Consider the following 16,378-nt stretch of genomic DNA (forward strand, 5'->3'; position numbering starts at 1 on the left):
TGTTCATTGATTGGATTGAGTTGGGTTGATCATTGGCCTGTCCATCCCCAACTCAACCCAACCCGACTAACCAAACCCAATATAACCATATTGTAACCCATATCAATGAATGCTCATACTATACCCAAGTGAGCCAAGTCCAAAAACCAACGCCCTTTCTAATATATATTTTTAATAAATTAACCTTTATAATTACTTAAGCTTTTAGGAAATAAGAGGCTTTGATTAGTCAGCCGATATTCGTAGTCTCTAAATCTTAAAGCTTTATAGTAGATTGTTAGTCTCCAAAACCTAAATTCTTTGTGTCTCGAAGAAATTGCTCAGCAACTTTGATTGATTTATAAATTAAAGTTAGCTAGCTTGGATGCTACTTGGCTTAATTTTTTTAGGAATTTTTAGAAACTAAGTTGTTACAAGATTAAACTTGAAAAAGTTTGGCAACCCGAACCCAACCCAAGTGAACTCTAACCCAATTAAACTCGAGCCCAAATGAACCTGAATGAAACCCAACCCGAACCCGAACCTGAAATGTAAAAGTTGGGTTACGATTAGATTGACCTTCCAACCCGCCCGAGTTGCACCCCTACTTTCTTCGAGCATTCCCATAGATTAAACTCTCTCAAGTTCGTAGAGAAGGCAACATGATGGCTCATCAACTAGCGAGATGTGGGTTATCTTTTCTTCATCAAGTTTCATGGTTTGAGGAATCCCCTGATGTAATCAGTGATTTATAGTCGATGATAGTAATTTTATTTAACGTTGGTGTAGGACGCACTTTTTCCCTCAGACCGGGTTGATATCCATGGCTACGTTTTTATCGAGGTCTACTGTTGTGCACCCTATCCTCTGATGTGTAAGTGTTTCGATTTTATGAATCAATGGATATCGAACTTTCGCAACAAAAAATAAAATAAAATAATTATGTGGGTACATTATTTCTTGCTATATTATGTGAAGAACAATATTACTCTAATATTTATTTTTAAGTATTTATTATATTTTAAAAATATTATTTGAATTTGTTTAAATTTCATAATTTGTGGGACGCATAATTGCATGAGTTAAATCTCTCAAATTATATTAAGGACTTTGATCAAAATATTTAACCAAATAAAGTTTTGGTCTAACAATTTGGTTGATTAGGAACCGGAATCAAAATTATTCTAAAAAAAAAAAACAACAACAATTGAATGCCTTTTACCCGTTAACTCACTAGTTCAACAATTTTGGCTTTTGGTTGGAATTGTTGACTCGCCTCCACAAAGGCACTTTAACAAACGTTTCCTACAATTCAAGTGAGGGGGTACACAGGCTAAAGACAAAACAAGAAAACAAATTGCACGCTTATAACTATTAGAATTCCTTTGCCCACATCGGCCAGAAGGCTTGAGAACAAGCCATTTATATAGAATTACCTCATTCTAACTAGCACTGAGGCATTTTGTATTAAAACCCCACACCTGATGGATTGAGCAGGTGGCCAAGTGGGGACAATATCGGTGTTGTTGGAATGGGCCCATGGCCCGTCTACCTGAAATTTAAGATGGTATCGGAGCCAGGGACTGGTCCGTACATCCACGTGAACGGGTGCGTCCCCTTTGGCCTTGCGCAAATGGGTGAGCCCTAACTTGGCTCCACGTAGGCCAAGAGATGCCACATACATTGGCCCAATGCGAACAGGTGAGCCCCGGCTTGGCTCCACGTGGTTGCCGATGTGTGGAACTCCACGTGTGACCCATAAAATGGGGTCTCACGTGCGGGGAAGTGTTAGAATTCCTTTGCCCACATCGGCCAAAAGGCTTGAGAACAAGCCATTTATATAGAATTACCCCACTCTAAACAAGCCATTTATATAGAATTACCCCATTCTAACTAGCACTGAGGCCTTTTGTATTAGAACCCCACACCTAACGGATTGAGCAGGTGACCAAGTGGGGACAATATCGGTGTTGTTGGAATGGGCCCATGGCCCGTCTACCTGAAATTTAAGAATAACTATTTTCTCAATGCAAATTTTGTAAAGGATAGTGCTATTCGAACGTTTATTTTATCTCTCACACAGTTTTTTTTTTATTTTTTTCATTAATCTTCTCCAATTCATTCGATTTGATGCCCAAAATTTAAATGGTGTGTTTTAGAAATAAAAATAAATGGTGGATATCATTATCTTTGCAAACTGCAGGTTATGATACAATAGGTTATTAGCAACATAGAAGTCCCCACCCCCCCCCCCCCCTCTCCCACCTGAACTTGTAAGAAGTTGTTAATTTCTCCCCCTGAATTTTAATTTATGCCGAGTACCCTCCTAAACATGTATAATTAGCCAATAGACTTTGAATTTTTCATCCAATTTTATATCCATTTTGGTCACACGAAAAATGTTTGAGGGTAAGAAAGTAATTTTATCCTAGTTGACTTTGTACACTTTATGTTTGAATTAGACATGAGAGTCCAATTAGCAGCTAGAAAGTATGGCTTTGCACCCAATTTACCAAAACAAAATTATCTTATAGTTGCCATATGCTATCCGCATGACCAAGATGGATGAAAAAATTGATGAATTTTTTTTAAATCTAAAGCTAGGGGAAATTGATTATTTATAAAAATTCATAGGGTAATCAACTAAAATTAAAATTCATAGGAGAAATTAACAGCTATATACAAGTTCGAGAGACAAATTGACAAATAATTCAAAATATAAAATATAGTAAAAGGAACTACCATGAAGTGGGTCTTCATCTCTTATGTCATCCTTCTCTCCCCGTGTTTGAACAAAGAAATTCAACTCTTGAAAACCCAAAACTCATGTTATTTGTTTCTACTGTTATAAATTTCCTTCTCTGAAAATAAACAGAAGTAAAGTTTTGTGGAAATTCACAGTTGTACTGTGGAAGAAGTGTTGAGAGTAACATGTGGGCCATAATAGCAACCTACACAATTGACAAAAGATTCAAATTAAAATTGCAGTTCATCTCGAATTCTAGGACAAAACTCATATAAATACAGTAAAACAATACAAAGAATGACATAGTACTTCTCTGAAATCAAAATCTTATAATAATATAGAGGCTTTTATTGTGATGGAAGGAATCCACGGTGTACAGAAATTCAAAAGAAGATATGGGAGGTGGTTGGGAGACCGAAGATCAAAAGAAAACCATTCCAGAGGACGTAGAAAGAACTATAAAAGCTGATGAAATGGTTGAATTGTGCCATTTTCCCATAAAGGCTTTGCGTATGTCTTACTTAAAAATATATTTCACTCTCTCCCTGTCGTCGGCAATGGTTGACATATAAATTGGTTAGGGAAACTTTTAGAGGTCTCTCTACTAATCATTGAAGCTTCTCGGAATTCCTAGACTCAAATCATTATATTTTGTTCATGAAAAATGACAGAGCAACCACTTTATACTTTAGTTACTAACCGGCATTTATTTTTATGAGTTTTTGATACCCATATCTTTTACTTCCTTTTCAAATTTTGCTATTGCGGTTGGGAGAAAGTAGTTTGTTGAACATAGATATATTGTATATGTTAAAGAATGTTCTTTGTCGTTAGTGCATATATATAATCATAAGATGGAACGCATGAAGGGTTTGAGAAATAGTGATACAATTGAAAAATATGAATTATTCACCATCCTGATAATTTTAAGCGTGGAATGGTTTGAAGCGTGTTTTCCTTGCTCTTGAATAAAAATAGTCATTGATTATTTGTAATGGAAGGACAATTTTCTTGTGATTTTGATTAGTGGTTGGATGAGCTTATTATTAGTCATTCTTTAGCTCTGGTCATTTTTTTTATAACTCTTCCTTGGATTTAAATGTTATTCGCGCTCGAAGTGTTTATTTAATAAAATTATTTTGTGAAATTATTTTCGTCAATAGTGCAACACGTTTTACACCTTCCTCTCACTTTAACCATGAAGGATGACAAGATGATATGGGAGCCATCTTCTGTCGTCCAATTTTCAGTTTCTTCTAGTTATGATATTCTTCAAAGTAAAGTAAACATATTGATTATGCTCGGCTATATGACAACATTTCATCCCCTTCCTCAAACTTTCTATTTTGATTTGATGGCATTTTTAATGATAAACTTTTCACTGACGCTGTATATATTCAGTAACGAGTATTATTATTCGTTGTTTATCTCATGATTCTAAAGAATTTGTTGCCCATCTTTTCTTCCATTGTTCGTCATCAATGAAATTTCGAACATGGTTGGCTTGTCATATTGGTACCTTTCTACTCTTTTCAGATTTTTTGACTTTGTTTTAGGACGCATTTGTGCATAAGCCTTGTTATTTACACAATATTTGGTTTTTGAGGGCGTTTTTATTAATGCCACTATTTAGAAAGCATGCAATAAGCTTTTTTTTTTTTTTTAAATTTTATAATACAAATTAAAACACGAGATATTTACACTAAAGAGGTGTGTTGGAACTAAATCAAGCACTACCGTGAAGGGTAGAGATGCACAAACTTGAATAACTTGTAAAACAACAAACAATCGTAAGTAGCCAAGGACCAAAGGGAGGATGTCGGCTAAAGGTTCTCTAAAAGTCAAGTTAGTAAGCAAATATAAAGGAGTCAAGCAGTAGGTAAGTGAATAAGTGTGTGATAATTGCATTACCAAAGATGAACCCTATAAGAGTTCATTTATACCAGTTGTGGTAGGGACCTTTTAGGATATGCAATCTTTACTAAACCAGGATAATCCCAAAGGATATATAGGAGTAGATATTGCATCATCTTAGGAGTATGCTTACTTGAGACGCACGTCAATTCTTAAATTGTGGGAATTCCAAGAATAGTCAATCTCAGCGAAGTACATCGCTCACTGCTCCAGAATAGGATGATGATGACATCGTTGCTCTGTCTATTCAGCTCTGCAATAGAAATTGTTAAGTCCATGACCAGACTTCGAAGATACTCATTCCAATTTGTCTTACTTTGGGTCTTAAAAATCATAGTCTTACAATTGCTCCTAACTACGCAACCGAAAGGACTTTTCCTCTTGATGGTGGATAGTTATCCAAAGATCTACATTTCAGAATAAATCAGACATACTGCTTTAAAATCTTTTTGATGCATGGCAACTTGACTTTGTAACCCTCGAACCATGACGTTTCTTATTCAAACGTACGGCCTCGAAAGTTATTGCACGAAGACAGAAATGATGAGAGTTGCCATGTTTTTTGTGCATAATAAACAAGAGGTGGCACTTTGCATTATCAAATGACTTTGGCTTTCGAACACACGAATCTTGAGGCGAGGTGTTCCAAATTCAACGACGAGATCACTCAGCATCTCTTATTCAAGTACCATAGACTTGGTCGTATTTTTCCCAAGCCTTTTCTTCAGAATTTCAAACCAAAGCATGGATCCCCTTCGATCTTTCGGTTCTTCATTTTTCATCCATTCCCTACTTTGAGTCTTCGACGATCAGGATATGCGGCAAAGAAATTTGCCATGTGAATAATTCTTACTTGCCCGGCGCAGCATTAGGAGCGAGTCCCACGACCTTTTCTTTTGTTTATTGATGGAAAAATCAACTGTCCTAATAGTTTTTTGGTTGTTTTTTGTTATGGACTAGGATTCTCTCCCCTCATTTTTTTCATCCCCTTCTATCTCCTCCTCTCACATTTTCTATTTTGTCTTTCTCTTTCTATAAAAAAATTAATATAAAATGTTAACGTGACTTAACTATGACCCTTCAAATGAAAAGGGAGGGAAGGGGAGGGAAAAAAAGAGGAGAGAGAATCCTACTCCTTTTGTTTTTTACCATTTCGATCAACGATTGCAAAATTACCAATAATTTTTAGGGAACTTTAACGAAAAGCTCATGATACTGTTCACTTTAACGAAAAACTATGTTTTTACACCAAAAAATCAATCATGATACTATTCACTTTACCATTTATTTTGTCCTTATCGTTAAAACTCAAAGTTTTCAAGTCATTTTCATTAGTTTTCCTTAATTTTTAATCTTTTAGTCCCTATATTTAAGAATTCTACTATAATAATTAGAGACAATATTTCTTAAGGGATCTGAATATCCCTTGAAGCCCCTAAAAAAGTCCTCAAGTATGGTGGTGAAGACCTTAAAATAGGATATCCCTTTAGAGATGCTCTTGATCACTATCTCACTGTACACACTACAAAAAAGCCATTATACACTTATTTGTTCTTAAAAGAGAAGAGGTCGTAATGACCACTTTGGAGTAATTCTCTTAAAAACACATCTGCAAAAAGTAACCAAATTGGAGATTATTTAGTTACCAAAACCATCGTTTACATATACATTACCAAACGATCTTCAAATTGATTAATTTTTTTTTTTACAAAGATGATCTTTATATTGGGGCTTGGTAAATTATCAATTCTGAATATGACGTGCACAGTTAATATTCGTTAATCACAACTGGAGTGGAGACAAGGAGATGCAACTGGGAATGCACCAAAGTATTGTTCATTTCGTAAAGCACCCTACTCGAGCGACTCTACATGTAGCAATGGAGGTCCAACTTTCAAATGAAAAAGTGTGGCAAACCAGATGTAAGTTCTTTCTGTGCCTTCCTAAACAATTACACCCATTACAAACACAAAGTACGTCTCTGCAAAATATACATGCAAACGAAACACAACTGGAAAATATGTACCTTAACTTTCTGCAGCTCATTTGTTTAGAGATGCACGATGCTTACTTTCTGCAGTCAAACCGGCCAACAAAATCCAAAAGAACCTGCTGCGTGCTCAACGAACTATTGGCTCCCCAGCAGCAGGACCCTAATTGAGTTCTGGTACTGGTGGAACTGCAAGGAAAGGAACCAATGTTTCAGGGTGGAGGAAAATACAATTCAGTAATCCTAAAGCCAGCCGAGCACGGAAGGGAACCAATGAGTGGCATGGTAGGGTACCTCTTTCATGATCTCCTCACATTTACGAGCTAATTCTTTCTGATCAGCTGCTCCAGATTCTTTTATCGATGCTGTCTTTGAAGTGATAGAATCCACCTAACAATTGCCAAGGTTAAATATCAATTTGTACATCAGATTGAATGAGAGAAGCTCGCTATTTATAATCTAAAACACAGAAAGTACCTCTTCCACTGCAGCTTCAACAGCTTTTTGCCTTGCTTCTAGATCACGCCTCCTAGATTCCACCTCCAGCTCCACATTATTCAAATCTTTAGAAGCCTCCTCAAACTTTAGATCTCTCTCTCTTTCTAGCTGCTTTTTTAGTTCATTCAACTGTTCCACTGGAGAAAAACAAAAAGAGTTCTGAACTTTGTAGAACCACTATCAATTTATCCCAACATTTATCACTATCTACATTTTTTTCTTTTGATAAAAGTCCTATCGATATGTTAGGAAAGAGATTCAATGTAGTTTTGTGAATCTACCTTTTCCCTCCCGTTCAACCAGTTTGGCCTGAAGAGACTTGCTTAAAACTCCATCATCACTTAGTTTAGCTTTTACAGCCTTAACGTCTCTGTCGACTGATTTAGCAGAATTGACCTAATATTTAAACAATTGAACGTTTTGAAAGAATACATTTAAAGCAATGCCACTTGCACTGCATGAATAAGAATGTCGACAATGGAACTCCTTTATCGCAAAGAATGTTTTCTCTCATGAATAGAAGACACTCTACAACAAGGACTTCACATTACGGAGATCATTACACTAAAGGATACAAAATTAAGGTATGCATACCTGTTCCTGTATAGCCTGCATTTGGGCCAAGTGCTTTGACAATTTCTTAGAGACCTGACCAATAAAACTTTACAATGTTATATTATACTAAAGTATATCCTTACATGGATGCCGCACACATGTTTTTTGATATATGGCATGCACAGTTGCACACACATCAGCAATTACTAAATTACAAATTATTTTTTAACATGTAATTTTCAGTTTTTGTATTGCTTCCATTAACTTAGTAATTGTTTAATTGCATCTTCGTGATCATCTATTTTCAGCAAATCGTATCAGGACATATTGCATCATATATGGATCAAGACTGGGTGCCAGAGATCAATAGCATACTATTTGTAGATTCATGTAATAATAGTGGCTGTTTGTATTTTTATATGCTGGATTGAGAAAAGATGCAATCACGTAAGCATTTCCTTGAAGTTGTTAAGGATTGGAGCTATTGATCACCACGCATACAATTTTATCTTTAATTTCAAAGCGTAAATCTTTTGTAATCAATACTCATTTCTGACAAAAAATGTTGAATACCTACCAACATTCAAAGATTATAACATTGCTGGATATGCTAGATATCATCAGGATACAACTTTTGGTAGATACAGATAAAACAGTGTTTATAACTTTAAAGAAATGGATCAACAAATAAAAGGACAGAATGAAGAATAGTAACAAAAAATTAACATTGAATTTCGTAATAGATTACCTTTGTATAAACCTCATCAACAGCGGTCTTCTCCTCAAAAGATTGCTTCGCTGACCTTTCAGCATTTTTCGCCTCCTCACGAACTGATTTCTTCTCTTCTAAAGCCCTCTGTGAGCCCAAAAAACAAATCATTTCTTTTAGTTGCAAAATGAGCAAAACTCTGGTGAGCAATCAATGAAAGAAAAGTAAAGAAACATTGACCACCATCGACAAAATAATAGGCTTACTTTTACCTAGTAAGGTACAGAAACAAGTAATTTTAAACCCTCATTAGGAACACCCATAAGATGAAATCGAGTATCATAGGTAAACAGGAAACACAACAAATACTTAAGAAAAATTTCAAGTTAGAAAGTGAAAGGAGAACAGGGCTATAAGGGAGTTGAAAGGGTACAACGATTTATTTGTTATTAGCAGTTTTTGTAGAATTGTAGTAGAATGGCAATCCAATTCGTGCAGGTACTATAAATATTCTGACTACAACAATTCCTCCAGAATGATTCCGTGGCGATATGTGAAATATTTTAGTATGACAGAAATTGAGGCTCCACACTAAAACCGATAGGCAATAGTGGAGTGGCCCAACTTCTTGTAAGCCCTTGCAAGGCTTATCTTGAAGAAAAAGTTACTCTATGTTGTACTACTTGCCAATATTTTTGCAATGGAATAAGGCAAAAGTAGCAAAAATTACTTAATAATCTTATCTCAAATTCTTGCATCGCCTATCATGGTCAGTAACAAGTTAAGGTTGTCATATGGATCTCCAAAGCATGACCATATAAAATCTACAAATTGCTTAACTACAGCAAATAAAACTAGAAAAACTTCATGAGCCTTGTAACACCTAGAGTAGGGATGCAATCAACAGGAATGTAGTAATACTATTTGGTGAAATGTCATTCAGAAAATAGAACTTGAAGAGAAGATACCTGCAATTTATCTGGTGACTGAACAATTCTTGAGCGCAAATTTGCATTTTCTTGGACACTTTGTACCAAAGAAAACTCTGCACTCGAAACCTGTAGTAAAAGGAATAAACCAGAAGAATGATTACATACATTTATAATTAAATACATCTGCATAAAGAGTTGATCACAATAAATCAAAATTTAACACGGGCATCATTTAAAAAGAAAAAGAATTTTATTAAATGAGTAAACATTACAAATAAAGAATAATGTCTGACAATGTTGGAGACTTGATACTATGTTCAACTGAAGAAAAGAAAATAAGCAGTGGGAGTAATTGTACTTTAAAAAGAAGTTTTAAAACATTTCTGTTGTATCCCTTCTTCAATCTTAACACTTCGGAAGGATTGATCTATGTTGGCCCATCTACTCTCCCTCCTACATACATAAGGTTAGAGTTTTGGGAAGCAACCACACGCACACGCACCCACGGACAATGGAAACAGTTGCAGTTAAAAAGTATGCCCAACTTCAGTCAAATAAAGGGCCCAATCAAGCATAAGAAACCCATGCTAACAAATACCAGAGTGGAAGATCATTAAATTACGTTTGGTGGGATGTCACAAAGAGTAAAGAGGACCCAAGTAATTTTATTCTAATCTCACAATTTACTTTATAGTTCTTTTAATGCCTGCCTGTGAATCTTCGTAATAAAATAACTCACCTCTTAAATTTGCTCCTCGTCAAATTCTTAACAATTCAACACTACCAATTACTTAATCTGCAGCAATTACAAAAGCTAACCTACCAGGGTTTAAAATATATTTGTGTATTTTTATGTTATCTAGAGCATATACGAGTTAGCCAAGCAGGCAATAATCTAACCTTTTCCTCTATTTCTCCGATCTTCTCCTTCAACTTCTGACGAGAAGTTCTCAGTGACTTTTGCTGATTGTTAAGGCCTGAAACGGTTTGGTGCAATTCTTTAACTTTTGCATCTACCTCTTGAACAAGAGGCAACTCCTTTTCTCTTGCTTCATTGTAGTCCGCGATCTCTGCATTCAACTGCAACACAAAAATCTAGTGAAATTGACGCATCTTCGATATTAAACCTTTTAGTTAATTAAAGGAACCTTTTTTATATTCAAGTTACCTGGGAAATCTTATCCTCCCATCCTTTGCGTCGCTCATCTATGTCAGTTAATTGATCCACGACTTGCGTAAGGATATTCATTTTTGTCTCTCTGATATGCAACATAAACAGCTATCATGTGTGAGAAGCAATTATGATAAGACTATTTAAACCAGACAGTTGAGCTTTTCATATGTGAAACATGTTCTCTTTTCCATTATGTTTGAAATCAGAAGAACTATTGTCCTTCAGGAGAAGTTTGATTTGTGCTTCCTTGAAACGAATAACTAACAACGCCAATTCTTACCTGTGAAGAGAGAAATTGAGAAGTGCACTGACAAAAAATTCAGTCCGATCCGTCTCAGGTTTTAGGAGATCTTTTAAGGTAAATCTCTTCGGACAATCTACTAAAGCCACCACTTCCTTGATTCTGTTGTATAGCTTCATGGTCCGGACCGAATCCATGTGAAAATCAGGGTTCTCGAGCTGCTCCAAGGCCGAAAACTCAACCTGCCCAAAATCTTCCCTGCATAAATCAGAAACCCCATGAAAGTTTGAAGCTCAGACTCTCTCTTCTCCAGTACCAAATATAAAATTTTGAAAAAAAATAAGAAGCTGTTTGATGGCCTTTTCGTTTTGATAGTTACCAAACGAGTTCACAATTTAAAATAAAAATAAAAAACTGAAAACAAAATGGTTATCCAACGGCTCTAAACATTGATTATGCTTCATTTTTCGAACACGAATCAAACCGGGTTTCATCTCCTTAGCTACTGAAAATACAAAAAATTACTGGAAAATGCAAATCCACATATACCCATTGAAATTAAAAACACGAAAATTAGGGATTTGAATTTCTAACGGAGTGGAAAAATTAGCGGGAAATTGAGGGTATAAGGAGAGAGAAGTACTCGTGGAAGAAGTCGAGGGAGACGAGGATGCGGGTGTAGAGGTCGGCGACGAAATCAGGATTGGGATTGACGAGATCGCGGTCGGAAATAGCGACGATGTGAGCGTCGGCGAGGATTGTGACGATGTCGGAGCGAGTAAGCTTCGGGTACTCAAACTTCGACATTTCTTTCCTTCCCCAAATCTTTCAGAAACTTGGTACTGGCGGCGAGTGGCGAGGCAAGAAAAGGCTCAAGGGATACAAAGCTGAAATGGAACTGAATGTTTTCCCGCCCCTTTGGATAATTGAAATTTTTTATTTTTTATTTTTTATGGGCCAGTTTGATGAACAACCGTTTTCCATTTCCAACCAAAAAACACAAAACATTAGATATCGTTTTATAACCTTTTCATTTTGATACATTGAAAAAATAAAAAATAAATGGTTATCAATCCGCCACTTAGAATAAAAAAATTTATGAATCAAATGCAAATTTGAAGAATGATATGGCATGTGACAAAGAGTACTGTATTTTTCATAATGTTAATTTGAAGTTACAAAATGAAAGGGCATGTGACAAGAAGTGTTGTATTTTTCGAAATTTGGTTAAAATTTTGGTTAATGTCTTTTTATTCTGGTTGAGAATCTTTAGCTTCATTGATTGAGAAAATTTTCAGTGTTTCTGGAACATGAGGTAGTACACACCATGTCATCATACAATTAGATGAAATTTTTTTCCAAGTTTCCGTCCATTTGTGTAATAACACGTACATATCATTCAATGTTTCGAGCACACTGAAAAATCTCTCCTCCTCTTGATTAACAATTTGTTTGGCAACATAGCCACTAGGGGTGCCACAATCGAACTGAACTGAAGTTACCAAACCGAACCAAAGTTCCTGAACCACCAATTTCTTGTTGACTGTGGAGGCACATGCACCACAGACAAGTAACAGTAAAACAAGCATTGCTTAGTGCGAAAACATTTTGGTCATGCGCGCACATATCTGAACGTAAACCCGGCTTATAAACACGACACATTCCGAACAAAAACCTTCATCCATGTAAACAGAAAACACAGTGCAGAGATAGCAAATATATCATTCACTATTAACACAGCGGAAATCACTAGTATGATTATCCAATTCTATATATACTATATGAGAAGTGTCGATACCTTTGTTACTTTGAAGCAAACCTACAATTATCGTTTTTACATGTCGACTGTTGAGTGTTGCCGACAAGTAGGTCAGTGTGCGGCTGTGTTTTCTTCTTCTTTCTTGTGTTCTGTCCAAATACAGGTGAAAAGCTATCATCTACGTAATGAAATGGGAATCGGAAACCAAGATTATCGTGATTCCTCAACCGGAACTGTTGAGTAGGTACAAGTGTAACTCTCCACAGTGCCATCACTCTCCACTGTGCCATCTTTCTTCCTAAAATTAGTCCAGGAAATCTTCCAAACCTTGAGCAAACTTTGCCTGTACATTGTCTCATGTTAGTAAACTTTTACGAGGGTCAAATCAAATGAGTACATAACCAGGTAGGTCTTTAAATGAACGTATGGTGTTTGGGGCTAACAGAACATTTCCTTTGCAGGTTCAAATAGAATCAACCCTGACGGAACAATACTCGGAAAACAAGAAAAAAAACAAAAAAGAAACTGCATCTGCTTAAAATATAAGTAAACATATCGTACAGTTATCTATGGTTCTCCCAAATATATCAGACCAATCTAGCAGAAAGGCATGTTTTACCGACAGATTTGACTTGCCAATTAAGGCACTATCAATTTTCAGTAAATTTGAAAGAATGATTTGTTTGAACCACCCCATGGTGGTGTTCATCTCCATAAATACAAAACACCAGAGATGACATCAGGCCATATGCACCAGTAATGAGTGTGTGACAGGGAAGGCAAATAAATATCGTACAAGTCGAAGCATCTAAGCATGATATAGTCAGTTTTCACGACAAAGAAAAAGAGGCAATTAAGCAGAGGAGCTAGAAAAGTACATGATCGGTCAACTTTTATAAATTTAATATGCACATCTATGAAGAATGTGCATCCAAGCTAAACAGATGTGGAAAAGTTCAACCAATTCCATAATGATGCTTACTTTTAAGACATCTCATGTATCAATACATGAAACAAAAATATATTTAACTTAAAAGGGATAATAAGACATACCTCTCTGGTTCAACAGTCCTCTTTGCAAGCATAAGTGTCAAGAATACAGGAACCATTGCAGCGCACAAATGCTTAAGGGTGTGCCCGCTGACAATATGATGAGTCCAATCGTAGATCACTTTATCAGCAGCTTCTTCCACCTTAGCTAAAAGATAAAATCCTGCAATAACAGGAAGATTTCATAACTAACACGGTAAAAAAGGTACCAAAATTTAGAAAATCACAAAGGAACATAGAAACATACCTGCTGCCCAAAGCCAATATGTGGAATGAGTGTACATTGGGGGCAACAAGATAGCCATCAGAGGAATGGCAATGCAAGGAAGAAACTGGACCATAGCATATGGACGGAGGTCATCAAAGAACCTGTGGAACGAAATTACAGAAATTATTTTTGATATAAGGGTACACCATAGACTCCCAAATATGTCTGTATTCAGCCCAAGTCAAAAAGTGATTTAAGTACCAAGAGCCTATTTCTCTCATAACTCTACAATCCCAATTTCACTGCATGCCAATAAAACGGCATACAAAAGCCAAACCCATTTCATACGGAAAACTAGCCATACTCCAGAAAGTATACTTCAGTACATAAAATGAAGGAATCCAGGTGACAACAATAGAAATAGAGCTCAAGAAAGAGTAATCATTATCACTAAAAGAAATTAAATATGGTGCTTGCCTCCAATACAATATGCTGATTATACCCGCCAAAAGTAGAGGTATGATGGAAATTGTTCCCTTCCTCTCATCAATCCTTTCAATGATAAAGATTGCAATGATCGATGTGAATGCAATTGTCATCTATAGTTGTCATGAAGAAGAAAAAATATAATTTTAATCGATGTAAAATATGACATCTTAACAGCAGTTGATATTCACCGATCAAAAAATAAAAACATTAGTTGATACTATATAACAATTGTATTCCATCGCAAAACCAAACTCACTGGCAAGCGGTCCCACACAAGACGGGCATCATTTGGCTTCAGGTGATAGTATGATGATCCAATTGCAACAGCAGCTACGCCGATGTAAAAGCATGTCCAACCCCAAAGCTCTCCTTGCAAGCTATTTTTATAACAACAAAAAATTATCACCAATCATACAATAAAGCTTTTACTCCATTCAAGGCATTGTAATTTGCCCGAATTAAAGAACCACAGTACCTGAACTTGAAATAATCCTTGTAATAGCAGAGGAAAAGACCGATGAGACCAATAACAAGAAAGGGAAAATTTGAAACCACGTTAAGTGTATTTGGAATACCTGGAAATGAAATGAAGATCTCAGTTTGAGTACAATGGAGAAAAAAGATCAAAGGCATTAAATAATGATCAAGCTTAAGGAATGGTGAGACTTAACATATCCTAGAATAAGTTAAAGTAATACGCTTGCCAATAGCCAAGTGAATCGCAAGCATATCACAAGGTCATAAGTTCATGAGTTAAAGTAGTGTGTTTAGTATCAGTTATACTAAAATCTTTATTTCGCACACAACCCACTAAATCACAGTAGAAGCACCTTAAAAATAACAAAACTCTATTACAAATTCAAATTACTATCAAATTCAAAGTATGAATCATAATCAACATTTCAGTTTGACTCTGAGCCGTTGACTAAAACCTTATCAAATCAACCTAGAAAATCAGTCCGAATTTGAAACGGGAAAAGAAAAATTACTAACAACACCCAATTTTCAGTCATCTCTCACGAATTTCTATTCTGCACTAAATACAGGTTCATGACTTTGTTCATAGTCATATGATGCACCACTTAGCTTAGCCACTGCCTTGCAATTTCCAGCGATCATTACAACATAAGCACGGATTGCAAATTCTAATTTTTCCATTACCATTTATTTAGAAAATAACTACAATTCGCTAATCAGAAGAATTTAAACAAAAAATGAAATTGTGAAGCTTTACCATCTAAATATTTCGCTAATTAGAGTACTTTATCAGAAACCCATCTACTTCCACAAACTAATTTCAATCTCAACCAAAGTTTGATTGCCTCCACAATACCCAAAACAAAACCCTCTTCTGATTGCAAAAAGGGGCAAAATTAACATTCAATTTCCAATCTCAGAACGAGCTAATCTATGAAATCACAAATGGTTAGAGATGCACAGCACGAACACTGCAGTGTGTGTGTGTGTGTATAACTAAATTGAGAGAGAGATACCGAAAAACTCGCGTTGGTCAGCAAAATCGTGGTAAGCCTGAGACTGGGGGATGGCAGGAGTGACGATCATCAAGACCACAAAGCAAAGAATGGCTACTCCCCAAGCGTACGCTGTCCTCTTCTTCATCTTCCTCCTCTTCTCTGGTTCTCCAATCGTCCCCTCCAAATTTACAGTGTTTGGTTCCCTTGCTCTTTTTTGTCCACTGTACGTCTCCGTATATTACGATAGTTTTAACACACATTCATGTTCATTTTTAACGCTAAACATATTTTTACTTTAAAATGTCACTCCTATACTAGTTTTCAATTTCTTTTCATTAATTTTTCTTATAATTAAAAGGTAATTGGGTAATAATTCCTAAATTTTAACTCAATTAAAGTTTTGGTCCTTGAAACTAAATATTTGTTAGTATTGACCCTCGAATTTGTTATAACGTGGAACAATTGTTGTCACAGCCCGTCCCGAGATATATAATTTCGACTGCGTGAGATTAGTTATTTACCCTTGGACGTTTTGTGTGGTTATGTGGGTGAAGTTTTATTCGGACAAATTCTAAGATTTTTCCTAAGTTTTGGAACACTTAGGACTTTAAATGTTTTCTTTGGTTGGTTGGTGACCCACGTGGACCCCCCCCCCCCAC

At 35.9% G+C, this 16,378-nt stretch overlaps 2 protein-coding genes across 4 annotated transcripts in view; both read right to left on the minus strand.

Moving 5' to 3' along the window:
• The window catches only part of LOC126632043 (kinetochore protein NUF2 homolog), a 53,590-nt gene extending 41,887 nt beyond the window's left edge, over window positions 1-11,703 (minus strand). The window contains exons 1-12 of one of the 3 annotated variants that reach the window (XR_007626557.1): window positions 11,382-11,703; window positions 10,778-10,996; window positions 10,492-10,582; window positions 10,224-10,403; window positions 9,360-9,449; window positions 8,431-8,538; window positions 7,722-7,775; window positions 7,409-7,523; window positions 7,107-7,264; window positions 6,924-7,019; window positions 6,666-6,818; window positions 6,094-6,248 (exon numbers count right to left, since the gene is read on the minus strand). Coding sequence is in view for 1 of the 3 variants with exons in the window: in XM_050302261.1 (XP_050158218.1) it covers window positions 6,768-6,818; window positions 6,924-7,019; window positions 7,107-7,264; window positions 7,409-7,523; window positions 7,722-7,775; window positions 8,431-8,538; window positions 9,360-9,449; window positions 10,224-10,403; window positions 10,492-10,582; window positions 10,778-10,996; window positions 11,382-11,545 (1,326 nt within the window). In the remaining 2 variants the exon portion in view is untranslated. Of the gene's footprint in view, window positions 1-6,093; window positions 6,249-6,433; window positions 6,819-6,923; window positions 7,020-7,106; window positions 7,265-7,408; window positions 7,524-7,721; window positions 7,776-8,430; window positions 8,539-9,359; window positions 9,450-10,223; window positions 10,404-10,491; window positions 10,583-10,777; window positions 10,997-11,381 lie in introns of those variants that run through there. The other 2 variants (XR_007626556.1, XM_050302261.1) reach the window with 2 other exon arrangements.
• Window positions 11,704-12,399: 696 nt separating this feature from the next.
• LOC126632045 (uncharacterized) lies at window positions 12,400-15,954 on the minus strand. Its single transcript, XM_050302263.1, has 7 exons — window positions 15,738-15,954; window positions 14,720-14,819; window positions 14,501-14,621; window positions 14,233-14,354; window positions 13,795-13,916; window positions 13,551-13,710; window positions 12,400-12,840 (listed from the first exon to the last, which is right to left on the minus strand). The coding sequence occupies exons 1-7, from the start codon at window positions 15,862-15,864 to the stop codon at window positions 12,708-12,710; spliced, it is 885 nt and encodes a 294-aa protein (XP_050158220.1). The 5' UTR covers window positions 15,865-15,954; the 3' UTR covers window positions 12,400-12,707.
• Between the last annotated feature and the right edge of the window lie 424 nt (window positions 15,955-16,378).

This window comes from Malus sylvestris, chromosome 8, assembly GCF_916048215.2.
Source record: "Malus sylvestris chromosome 8, drMalSylv7.2, whole genome shotgun sequence".
NCBI lineage: Eukaryota > Viridiplantae > Streptophyta > Magnoliopsida > Rosales > Rosaceae > Malus > Malus sylvestris.

Bases quoted from the DNA above. Each gene is read 5' to 3' on its own strand.
- LOC126632045 (XM_050302263.1), bottom strand. From the start codon at position 15,864: ATGAAGAAGAGGACAGCGTACGCTTGGGGAGTAGCCATTCTTTGCTTT. The intron at 14,622-14,719 runs GTACTGTGGTTC...TTATAAAAATAG, and splicing joins AAGGATTATTTCAAGTTCAG to CTTGCAAGGAGAGCTTTGGG. The intron at 13,917-14,232 runs GCAAGCACCATA...TTCGTTCCACAG, and splicing joins ATCAGCATATTGTATTGGAG to GTTCTTTGATGACCTCCGTC.